Source organism: Cryptomeria japonica, chromosome 10, assembly GCF_030272615.1.
Source record: "Cryptomeria japonica chromosome 10, Sugi_1.0, whole genome shotgun sequence".
Lineage (NCBI taxonomy): Eukaryota > Viridiplantae > Streptophyta > Pinopsida > Cupressales > Cupressaceae > Cryptomeria > Cryptomeria japonica.
This window is the reverse complement of record NC_081414.1, coordinates 290,016,902-290,030,068: the sequence shown is the minus strand read 5'-3', so window position 1 is coordinate 290,030,068 and position 13,167 is coordinate 290,016,902. Positions and strand designations below refer to the sequence as shown.

General features: G+C 38.9%; 1 protein-coding gene across 1 annotated transcript; it reads right to left on the bottom strand.

Moving 5' to 3' along the window:
* Window positions 1–1,144: 1,144 nt before the first annotated feature.
* On the bottom strand, window positions 1,145–1,675 carry LOC131858911 (uncharacterized mitochondrial protein AtMg00310-like). The gene has a single exon (XM_059212396.1). It carries the CDS (start codon window positions 1,673–1,675, stop codon window positions 1,145–1,147), a length of 531 nt encoding a protein of 176 aa, XP_059068379.1.
* Window positions 1,676–13,167: the final 11,492 nt, after the last annotated feature.

Below are 13,167 nucleotides of genomic sequence, written 5' to 3'. Positions count from 1 at the left end.
TGTATATCTATCAAAACCTTTGCATAAGTCCAGAGCTTTTGACATCAGGGTATTAAGTTTCCAGTTAGGCATGCTCCCTTTCCTTAAGGCATTGACAATTATAGTTGAGTCTCCTTTGATTTCTAAGAATTTAACTTCAAGTTTCCTACACAAGAGCAGACCTTCCACCAGGGCCATTAGTTCCGCCCAATTGTTGGTGTTGATGCCAACCGGAGAAGCCAAGGTTGCTATTTCTTTGCCTTCCTAATTATGAACAACACATCCTATCCCGGCTTGCCCTGGATTGCCCCGGGATGCCCCATCAAATTTTAGCTTCACCCACCCTTCACCTGGGGGCTGCCAACTACATGTCGCCCTTGATTGAAGGCTACCAGTAGGGCCAACTCCTACAAAGGGAGGGAAGGATAAGCCCTCCCAACATTTTTTCATCTTTTCATCCCAATAAGATATAGAGGCATTTTTTAATGAGCCTGAGGAAAGTCTGTTGTTCATGAGCTCAGTGACAGTTGACTCTATCTTAGTAATGATTCTGAGGACCCCTAGCTTTTCATTCTTAAAGAGACGTCTATTTCTCTCCTTCCATAGTTCCCACATTATGGATGATGGGAGAACTTTCCATAAACCTTCAAAGAGACAACCCCACCTAAGGAGAGGCCAGGCCTTGAGCATACCTAAGATGGTGTGGGGGAAGGCTGCAGACAATTCAAGTTTATTGGTGAACCATATCCAACATTGGTGAGCAAAGGGGGCAGTTAAGGAGGATATGATTGGTATCTTCCTCGTCTGCCTCGCACATAGGACATCTGCTAGGGCCCTCATATCCCATTCACCTAAATTTGTCCGCAGTTAGGAGCTTGTTTTGAATCGCAAGCTAGGAGAAGATGTCTGCCCTGGGCAGACAGTTTCTATCCCAGCAGAGATTCAGAGGGAGCTCTGTCTTAGGTCTTAAAAATGCTTTGGAGATGTGAGAATACCCATCCCTGGAGTTGTATTCCCCTCTTAAGGAGCCCTCCCATACGAGCTTGTCCTTATTATGACCTAAGACAATGTTCCTAGATTTGAGAATCGACATAAGTATATGCTTGTCCCTCTCCGGGATAGCTTCATCTTCCCTTTCAATCCACTGCCATCCAGTCCCTTCCTTTTAAGGGGAGAGATAATTGTTTAACAAGGGTCCTCTATGTGATTCAAGAAGGACTCCAGTGGCACCAAAGTCGTGGAGGTTTTCAATGGCCTTATAGCCGCCCCAAGAATCAGACCAAAAAAGGGCTTTATCCCCGGATCCCAGGTTCCAGGTAAGCCTGTCAGAGATAATCTTTCTGCAGTCCAGCATAAAATTCCAAAGGCAAGATCCTCTGGGTGGATTGGTCTCTCTGAATATTTGGATGGGATCTTCTCCATTGAGGTATTTCTGGTTCAGTAATCTTGCCCATTTGAGGTGAGGAGTTCTGAACAGTCTCCAGACCAGCTTGGCACCCAAGGCTCTACCTTGATCCCGAAGGTTTTTGATGCCAACACCACCATCTTCTTTAGATGTACATATCTTGTCCCAAGAAATAAGTGAAATTTTGTGGCTACTATTAGCACCTTGCCAAAAAAAGGTCACGAGATGCTTGTTGAGCTCAGCAAGTTTGGAAGAAGACAAATGTTGGCAGGAGAGCTGGTAAATGGGCATAGCTAATAATACTAATTTCTAACCAAAGTTGCCCTACCAACCGATGAAAGCCATTTCCCCTTCCAGGAGCTAATCCTAGACTTGATTTTGTCCACCAAGTTGTCCCATAAATTTGAGGATCTCCTGCCCCTATCAAGGGGGATGCCTAGATATTTACAAGGAAGGGTTCCTTGACTAATTTCCAGGGCATTGCAGATCTCTTTTCCTAAATAGGGGTCTATGTTGAACAAAAAAACTACAAATTTAGCCAAATTCACCTCTTGACCCGAGGCTAACATGTAGGAATTGAGGATGCCTTTGAAGGCACGAGCTTCCTTCGCACAACCTTGCCCAAAAAGTATTGTATCGTCAACAAATTGTTGGTGGGTGAAAGGAGGGAGGCCACTGGTGATGGGGATACCTTGGATCCTCCCCTCCTCTTTGGCCATGGAGATGGATCTACCTAGGGCTTCAGCCATGATGATGAAGAGGAAGGGGGACATAGGATCTCCTTGCCTGAGCCCTCTCAAGCTGCTAAAGAAACCTTCCGGAGAGCCATTAACTAGAAACGAGAATTTAGGGGTGGATATGCATTCAAAGATAAGGTTGATCCAAGTTTTGGAAAAGCCAAAGGCCTCCATGCATTTGCATAGGAAGCGCCAGTCAACTTTGTCATATGCTTTACTAATGTCCAATTTGATTAGCATGCTTGGGGCCCTATTGAGCTAGACCGAGTGAATGGCCTCTTGGGCAATAATAACCCCATCATAGATTGATCTATCCGCTATGAAGCCAATTTGTTCTTCGCTAATAATAAAGGGAAAGAGATTCTGGAGTCTGGTTGCTAAGGTTTTAGTTAAGAGTTTATACAAAGTGTTGCAGAGAGCAATTGGTTTGAAGTCATTAAAGCTATCAGGATCCTCTTTTTTTGGAATGAGGGCGAGGAAGGTATTGTTGATCTCTTTGAGAATCTTACCAGAATTCCTCACACCTTCTAAGGCATCCGTAATTTCTGTCCCCATAAAACCTCAACATTTTTGGAAAAAGCTAGTGGGGAAGCCATCCGGGCCCGGAGCCTTATCCGGATTCATCTTGAAGAGGGCAGATTTGACCTCCTCCTCAGAGAATTTCTTTAACAGGACTATGTTGTGGTCATCGGTAATGAGTTTTGGGAGATTCTTAATAATATTGAGTTGGCCCCTAAGGTTGGAGCCTTCAAAATTATTTAAGGTTTTATCAAAGAACCTGACTGCCTCAGAGACAACCTCATCCAGTTCAGATAGGATGGAACCTTGGAAATTCTTGATTTTAGAAATTCGATTGACTCCTCTCCTCTGCTTGGTACTATTGTGGAAGAACTTGGTATTCTGATCCCCATCACTCAGCCAAGTCTCCCTAGATTTTTGTTTCCAGAAGATCTCTTCATAAGACAACATCTTCTCATACTTAGAGAGTAGGTCCTTTTCCTTAAGGAAGAGATGTTCATCCATCCCCTTCTCAAGAACCTCAATGTTAACATTACTGAGATCATTCTCTATTAGGGTTTTTTTATCAAAGATGTTACCAAAATTGATCCTATTCCACTATAAGAGCTTCCTTTTAATAAGCTTTAACTTACTAGCAACAATAAACATCTTTGAACCTGAGAAAACAGAGCTGCTCCACCAATTCTCGATTAATTTTAGAAAGTTGTCATCTCTAAACCACATGCCCTCAAATTTGAAGGGGCACTTTTTAGGGGCGAGGTCAGATAATAAGTTTAATTGGAGTGGGAAATGGTCAGATCCTGATAAAGGAAGAGGCTCTGCTTGCAGGGAGTAATTAAGCTCCGAGAGCCCCCCATGGATAAAGAACCTATCGAGTTTCTCAGCAATGTTACAGAAACCAAATCTTCAATTATTCCAGGTGAAGGCATTCTTTGTCGTCTGGATTTCCAACAGGGAATTCCTGATGATCCAAAGATTGAAATCTATAGCTGATGGTGGCAGTTTGCTGCTACCTCCTCTTTTGTCTGTTACCTTGGTGATGGCGTTGAAATCTCCACCAATGATGCTAACCTCATTCGGGAAACTTCTTAGGAAAGACTCAAGTTCCAACCATACCTTAACCTTATCCCTATTCTGGATAGGGCCATAAACATTGATCAGTTTGAATCTAAGGTTATTTTTATAGCTTACTACTTCTCCTCCTATCTAATTTTGCTTAATTTCTAAAGGTGTAAACGAGAGGGATCTAGAATCCCAAATGATAGCTAAGCCCCCTGAGGCGCCTATGGCAAGGGAGTGTTTTAGTTGTCTAGTACCTAGTTTTTGCTCAAAGAGGGAAATCTCAGAGGAGTTCATTTTTGTTTCTTGGATTAACATTAAGTCAGGTTTAGAATCAGAGATGCAACACTTTAAGATGCGTTGTTTGTTAGGGGCATTCAAACCCCTAACATTCCATGTTATGATTTTCATGGCTCTGTGGGGAGGAACTTCCCCTCCCCTGCATTAAAAAGAGATTTTTACTTTTATTTTAATTTAATGATTAATGTATAATTGAAATATTTTTATATGAATTGGAAAATTACTTAAATTTAATATGATTCTACTGTAATCCTTGGTTTAAACCATTAATTTTTTGGATCAACAGCGAAAATGTGAATCACAAAGTTTCTTGCGTTAAAAAATGCTCCCACGCATAGTGATGAGGAAAGAGAGTGGTGGGTGGTTTTAGGGAAGAAAGACAAAAGGTGCTAGAATTCTCATAACCTTTGGCGGGTGGTTTTAGGGAAGAAAGACAAAAGGTGTTGGAATTATCATAAGCTTTCTTTGGGTGTTAATGTTACACTTTTAGGAAATAATGGTGGTCCTCTTCTGAGCAACACCAAATATGCATGTTTCCCGCCATCTCTCCCCAACTCATCTGTCATTGTCGATTGCTTTGTGAGAAAAGTTTTTGATTACAGGAAGATTTTGAATGGTATAAGGTTAAATTCAAATCAATATGGCTTTCTGCAATCACGATCCAAAACACATTTGCAATCGCAAAGGCTATCACAGGGTACTCGCCATAGCCCTAGGGTTTTTTCTAACCCTCCCACAAATTTCCTCCTTAAGAAGTCAAATAAGTAAGATAAAATAACTTCGCCTCTGAGGTTAGCTAATTTCGGTCAAGTTGTAATGCCTAAGCAACTGCAAGATAGGAAGGTCATTAAATTACATTCGGACCTCCTGCAAGATTATTGGAATTTCTATAACAATAAGGGTATTATTGCTTACTAGAACGGGCAACATTAAACCTTTGATGAAATGAAGGAATGGTGGAAGGAGGAATTATCTAATTAGGTAAGTATTTCTAACCTTGGTTTTAACTGCTTTCTCATTACCTGTGCTAATTCAAATATCAAAAAGGAAATTTTAGTGTGTGAAATAAAATTGATAGAAGGATATGTTTTTCATTGTTTTGATTGGATGCCGAATTTCAACCCTAAAACCTTCAAAACTAAGAAAGTTGTGAAGTGGGTAAATATAGGCCCTTTGCTAGTAGATTTTCATTGTCCTGAAATCATGGATTTCATAGGATCACAACTAGGAGTTTTCCTAGGAGTAGAAGGTATCTTGCATAAGGATATGGCAAAAGATATAAAACTTCTTTTACAATTTGATTCTGAAACCGCAAATTTGAACCCCATTGAGTTAATATCTGAGAATGGTAGTTGGTGTACATCTCCTTGACTTTATGAAGGTGAAATTGATGCCTCTAATATCTTTATTCGAAAACCCCATGGCAATGAGAAAATCTCTGAAAGTAATACCTCTGCCTCCAACTCAAATAGCAAAAATAAATTGAATTCTGCAAAAGGGGTCTCGAATTCGAAATCTAACGGATGTCCATCGACCTCTAGGGAAATTTCAAGGGCAGATAGTGTAAATGGTAGTCATAGTAAATCTCACCTGAAAGACAAGGATTTAGTGTGCCCTGAGAAAGGTAAGAGTTCTCCAACCTGCCCAAATGATATCCCCATAACCGCCAATTGCATCATCTCCCATAGTAGGTGAGAATTTATGCCATGGAAATAACACTTTGGGGGCTTGTAGCAATAGTTGAAGCACTAGTTCTCCTAAGAACAGGGACGAGAGGCAATCGACCTCAGATAGCAAGGCGGAATTGCAAAAATTGTTGTTAGGAGCGGAGGAATTCAAAGCGGATGTGCAAGAGCAGTTGGAGTTACTGGATCAACAAGTTGACCAAGAACATAATGTAGTTAAGTACCCCGATCTGGATGAGATAGATGGTATTGGATTAAGGACCAATTGCCTCTTTGAGTAGTTCATGCTTTTGGAAGAGGATGTAGGAGAAGGAGATCTGGAAGGGGATCAACCAATAGATGGTGATGAAGGGACTATAGGAGGAGGTAAGTTGGGGATAGGTATTTTTTTAGAAGGCGAGACTAAGCCAGATTGTGGTTTGTCCTCAAAAAAGAGAGGAAGGAAATCTACAATTGAGATTAGAAACATTGACGGAGAAGCAGTAGGACAAGACAAAATAACATCAATTCTAAATATAGGGAAGGGGAAGTTCCTTCCCACTCAGCCATGAAAATCATTACGTGGAATGTTAGGGGCATAACAAGCAATGCATTCTAAAGCGTTGCATCCTTACCTCAAAAGAGGAATTAACTTTAGTTCAGGAGACCAAGTTAAACCAAACTGAGATTGAAAATTTCTGTAGAAGATTAGGCTATCTAGATTAGGAAGTGATCCCTGCAGAGGGAGCCTCTGGGGGTCTAGGTATCATCTAGGACCCAAGGCGGATATCATTTGACATCTTATCAAGCAATAAATTTTGGATGTGCTCATTCGTTAAACATTTTAGTTATAATTTGAACTTCACCCTCTTCAATATCTATGGCCCCATCCCTACACATGAGAAGATAATAGTATGGAATGAAATAGGTCAGTCGCTAGCATTACACTCAGAGCGGAATTGTGTTTTAGGGGGGGACTTCAATGCCATAGCAGACCTTTGAAAAAAATCCGGGGGTCCAAGGAGAGAACCCCAAGCTTTGATAGATTTTAGGAATTGGTTCAATTATCACAAAATGATAGACATCAATACTGATAATGGTTCCTTCACCTAGACCAATAGAAGGCAGGGATTCTGCAATATTGTTGAGAGATTGGATAGGTTCCTCTTCAAAGGCAATATCCTAGATTTTCATTACCTTCTTAAGGTTTCCATCCTCCCCATTTCAAGCTCAGATCATTTCCCAATCCAACTAACCATTAAGGAGGACTTAAAACCTAAGAGGTGCTCTTTCAAATTAAAAAAAATATGGATGAAAAATGAATCCTTTCTAGAGAATGTAGAAAGATGGTGGAAAGAGGTGGGTGTCTTGGGATCAAAACTCTATTGTTTTGTAACCAAAATTAAATATAAAGAGAAAACTACTCCAATGGAATAAGGATATATTTGGCGATATATTTTCCTCTAAGAAGGCTATAGAATATGAATTGGCCTTCTAAATGATAAAATCATTAGAGAAGGAATGGATCAAGATAACTACTTGAAAGAAAAGGAGATACTCCTAAAATACGAAGATATCTTGTCTAAGGAAGAAATATTCTGGAGGCAGAAATCCAGAGCAACATGGATTACAGAAGGAGACCAAATTATCAAATTCTTTCATGCCTCTGCAAAGCTCAGAAACATGATTAATAAAATCACCCATATTAGGGGTGAATCGGGGTTCATATTAAATGAGCCTAGGGATATTGCAACAAAAGTGGTATCTTTCTTTCAAAGCTACTAAGTAATGAGATGACCTCTGATTTAACAACTCAATCCAACTTGCTTAATAACATTCCCCGATTAATTACTAACAACCAAAACAAATTATTAAACCGGAAATTCACCAAACAAGAAATAGAGGAGGATTTATTTCAGCTCCATCTAGATAAGTCCCCTATCCCAGATGGATTCCCTACATGCTTTTTTTAGGATTGTTGGCACTTTGTAGGTGATGAGATGGTAAAAGCCCTAGAAGGGGCCAAAACCTCAGGTAGATTCCTTAAAGAAATAAATAACACCTTCCTAGAACTTATCCCCAAAAAGGAGAATATGGACATTATGAATGACCTTAGACCCATATCACTCTACAATACTATATATAAGGTTTTCTCAAAGGTGTTGGCCAATCGACTTAAGCCTTTTCTATCAAATATCAGATCCATCTTCGATGGGGTCATCATTGCTCAAGAGGCTATCCATTCTATCCAACACAATCACTAGCCTTGTATGCTGATGAAATTAGATATTAGGAAAGCATACGACATGGTAAATTGGATATTTCTATGTAAATGCTTAGAGGCTTTTGGTTTTAGTAGGTCATGGATTAATCTAATTTTGAATCTATCTCAAGTCCCAGGGTCTTAGTTTTAGTTAATGGAGCTCCTGAAGGCTTCTTTAAAATTTCACGGGGTCTAAGACAAGAAGATCCACTATCCCCCTTGCTCTTTATCATCATGGTAGAAGCCTTAGGAAGGACCATTCAAAAAGCTCAGGAGTTGGGAAACATCTTCGGGATTAAAGTCACTAGCAATGTACCTATCGTTACCCATCAACAATTCGTTGATGACACCCTTTTATTTGAGGATAGTAGCTTGGTAGAAGCCAGATACTTTAAGCTCATTCTATATTGGTACTCTAGAGAATCTAGGCAAGTGGTCAACAAGGAGAAATCAAACCTGCTCTTTTTTAACACAGATGCTAGAAAAAAGAGAACCATCGCCAAAGTGTTAGGATTTCAACTAGGATCTTTACCTTGCAAATATTTAGGTCTCCCAGTGGATAAGGGGCAGAGATATTCCAACCTTTGGGGACACATCTTATCTAAGCTATATCAAAAACTCCAAAATTGGAAAGGTAAATGGTTGTCAGCAGTAGGCAGAATTATCATGTAATGATTTGTTCTATCTGCCCTCCCCCAATTTCAGATGACTTGTTTCCCTTTACCGGCGGGTGTTAAAAAAAAGTTAGATAAAAAATTCAAAACCTTTTTTTGGCAAGGGTTGATAGACAAGAATAAATTCACTTTAATAACATGGGATAAGCTATGTCAACTTAAGGAGAAAGGGGGTTCAGGGCTCGGAAATCAGGCTTTCCAAAACAAGGCTTTAGGGGCCAAATTAATTTGGAAAATGTACAAGGAACCTTATAGAAAATGGGTGAGAATTCTGTCAAGCAAATATCTAGATTCTAGGAATCCCACTAGCATTTCAGAACTTGAAACCCACCTAAAGGTTCAAGAATTTGGAACTTCTTAGTCAGTTGTAGGGAGGTTTTCACCCAAGATCTTTCATGGAATGTTGGGAAAGGTGACCAGGCCTTATTTTGGAATGATTTGTGGGGTGGCTATCCACCAATACATAAGGTTTTGAATGAAAAAATATTGAAGGATACATTGGAAACAAAGGTTGGTAGATTTGTGGTTGACTACATTGTTAGTAATCCTAAGGACCCTTCTCTGGGTTGGAAGTGGAAATCTTTAGCTGATTTGGGATTACAAAAAGAGGAATATAATAAACAATGAAATCTTAGACCAAAGAAAGATCATGCTCAACAAAAAAATATGACGCTCTCATTTGGTCCAAGACCCCGTCAAGAGAATACAAGGTCAAGGAAGGATATAATCTCATTTGCAACATACTTTACCCCAACAAAACAAAGTTACCAATTGCTCTATGCTGGGACAAGATATGCCTCTTGAAAGAAGGATTCTTCTTATGGGAAGCAATGAAAAAGAGAGTTCTAACCTTAGATTGGTTCAAGAAATTAGGATATGTTGCTCCTAGTAGATGCCCTCCTTGTCTCAAGGCAGAAGAGATGGCAGATCACTTATTTCTCAATTGTTGTTACACTTATCGTGGAAGGGTCTGGTTGACAAACAAACTTAACTGGCAAACAAAATTTCCTAATCCCTTTCTAGAGGTTTTGGTAGGTTGGCCTACTCACCTTAAAACTATTTTTTTGGGATTATTATGGATTATCGCCCCATCGATCTTTCTATAGGAAATATGGAAGGAAAGGAATAGGAGAATCTTTAAGGATATGTCAATGCCAGTAGAGCAGTTGTGGAACAAAATAGAGGCATCTATAACTGAAGTCTCTAATTGTAAATTGAGGATCATAAACTTCAACAATCTCAAATTCACTTTAAGAGATGAGAAAATAAGGAAAAATTGGCAAGGCCTAATCATCCCCCTTTGTAGGTGTAGGAGGAATCAATGCAGTAGACTTGAGGAAAGCCTGCAAGTGGTCTCCTCCAGCTAAAGGGTGGTTCAAGCTCAATTTTTCTGGGACTTCAAGAGGAAATCCTGGAATAGCGGGGATTGGGGGAGTCATCCATCTGTGGGATGGGGTGATTGTTGCTAGGTTTTCAAAACCTATTGGGACTTCATCCAAAATGAGGCTGAACTAGAATCACTTATAGAAGGACTCTTACTTTGTAAAGACTTGGGAATTAAGAAACTATAAATAGAAGGAGATTCAACACTAACAATTAATTTCTTAAGGTCAGGTAAAACCCTAAACTGGAGGCTAAATAATATGGTTTCAAGAGCTCGGAACTTCTAAAACATTTTAAATACACTACGATTAATCACATTTATAAAGAAGGTAATCTATTAGGAGACTCCATAGCTAATCTAGGCATCAATGGTATCGGGGAAGAAAGAGTAGGCATAGGGTAATTCACCAACCAAGACTGAGTAGTCTTGGTTAGAATATAGTTCTTTTAGCGGCTAGCTTGTAATCCTGTTCCTTACTTGTTGTGCCTGCTCTGGTCTTTAGAGTCATATATGCAGGCATACATTTGCATTTAGAGGTAAACATATATATAGCTATAAGCTTTATTTGTTGCCATCTTCTTCGAGTAGGCTCCTAGTTTTCCTCTCTTATATTAGCAATGATTATTAATAGGTCTAGAAAATAAAAAATTTCCCATATTAGTATTATCGCCTATGAATGTAAAAATATAAATATATAGATTCATATATCTCTATATTTATATATATATATTTATAAGTCATGTACCACTTTAATCTTGAGGTGCTTCAGGTTCTAGTTTTGTGCGGTGTGTGGGTGTGTGCGCGCGCGCGCGTATGCATACATACAAATATTTGTATCTAAACATTTATATATATTAACACACACACACACACACACTCTTGTGTGTGTGTGTGTGTGTGTGTGTGTGTATTTATCTACATTTTAGCTAACAATACACATTTCTTTGTTGTAGGTTTTCCCTATTTTACTCTCATTAATACATTTATTTCTCTATATGTGTGCGTGTGTGTGTGTTAATATAATAATAAAAGTTGATGAACTTAAATTATTTTAATTATATTTTTTGTTTATTGTTATTTGAGCACCTTAATTAGGAGTTCCTTCAATGATTGCCTTTGAGTACTTTGGTAAGAAGAGCTAATCTTGGTGATGATTTCTACCACCGAATTAACTAGGAATGATTTTGGAGGGAGGAAATATCACTCCCAACCTAAGAAAATATGTATTGCACATCTTTTCCACTGACACTTTGCATTAAATTGTATGGGGAAGGTCACTTATTCCGCAGGTTTTTTGTGAAGTGTTAGCATTATCGATAGCGAATTTAGTTCGCACGAGTGTAGAGGCAACGATTTTTTCTCAATTGCTCTATTTAGGAGTGAGAGACACAAATTTTATAGTTATATGTGAAAATTTTGGGCTTATTTTGAGTCTTGGTTAGGAGTCTTCCATAGAGAAATTGCAGTATGGATACTTCGCTAAGGTTGAGAGGTTTGAAAAGACAAATGGCATTTTCAGGAGAAATTAAGGATGAAAGGCTGAAAGGCATTCTTGTCTTTCCTCATGACCTAGTTATTAGGGAAGTTAGGAGGATTTTGGGGGAAGAGCATATCAATAACATAGATAGGACAAGGGCTAACTCAGATATAGAAGCCATGTGTTCTAGCGGTGGCTATGCATTTTGAGCATGACAAAGAGATGGTGAAGAAATTATGTCGTAATGTGTTTAAGAAGGATCTTTTGGGAGAACTGGACAAGGTGGTAGTTAATGTGGCAGAATATCTTACCATGCCAAAACCGTGACATTATGATAGGTTTATGTGGAAAAACAAACCAGTGCTAAGATTTCCAATCTTAGAGATTGAAGATGAGGGTGAATTTGCAACAAGGAGACCGATTATGCAACGCAACTTCAATTTTTCGATTTGGCTTCTGCACATTAAGCGGTCGAGTTGCAAGAATTGGTTTCCCATCTATCTGAAGGAGGAGGGAATTGAAGCTGAGCTAGGGGAAGAGGAGATTCCAAATGCCTCTGCGCTAAGCCAGGGTGAACCCTCTTACAAGGCAGTGACAGAGGAGGACAAGCTTTAGAAGAAGGGGAAGTCCTCTTCTTTAGATTTATAGGGCATGTGTTAGATCTTTTGGGTTTCCTTTTGATTAGTGGCTAGATTTGCAGGTTTGTTGTAATTAGTAAAGTATATATGAACTGATGGACTGGGTTTTCTTCATTTTTTGGTGCTTTTAAAGGATATAGACCTATTCTTAATATGCTAGAGGCAGCTGGACTCCTGAGGCATATACTTATTATAGCATTTGTTTTGCGATGAGACCAAGATATGTTACTCTTGCATGTTTTAATGGATGGTATAGTTATACTAAATTGCCTTGGTCTCCTGCAGAAAATATGGTAATCTCTGGAGCAGGTAAGCAAAGATATAAAAATAAAGTTTCCTAGTTTGACTGAGAGGCGGTTCATACTCTGAGATTAATGAAAGCATTTTATAGCTTTATGCCTGTCTCACTTTCTTTCTTCTTTGTCCCCTCTGTGTTTATTGTATCACTTTTAGTAGATCTATGGAAATTTTAAGGTTTGTATACGCTAAAATATATACATATCCTTCTATTATCTTCTACTCTTTGTAGAAATTGACTTTGTTGAAGATGTCAAGGAGCTTTCATGGACTGTTTTAATTTCTAGGTTAGATAGGAAATTACATGTCTTGCTAAGATGATTGGTAAGGCTCGGTTTAATCCTTGATAGGCATCTACATGATCGCCATGGGATTTATATGTCTAACTTGTTCTTTAGTTCCTCTTAAATTTGGATTCAAACGGTTAATTTAATATGGAGTTATGTGCTAATCATGTGATGAGCATAGTAGGTTGGAATGTGGATCTATTTTTTACAGGATGATGGATTAAATCGGTCTTTGAAAGACATGACAATGACTTACTTGGCGAAGCTGTAAACACCTTGTTCTAAACAAGATTGATGTAATTGAAAGGAAATATCAAATGTTTAGCTCCGTAATGGAAAATTGCCACTTAATGTAATTGTTCAGCATAATTCGAAGAATAATATTCCCTGGGCAAGACCAAAGGTTTTCTTCGCCCGATGCTTTCCTACCAATGCCCACATTGAATCAAGTTGTAAATTTTCTTTAAAATTAATAAAATTATTT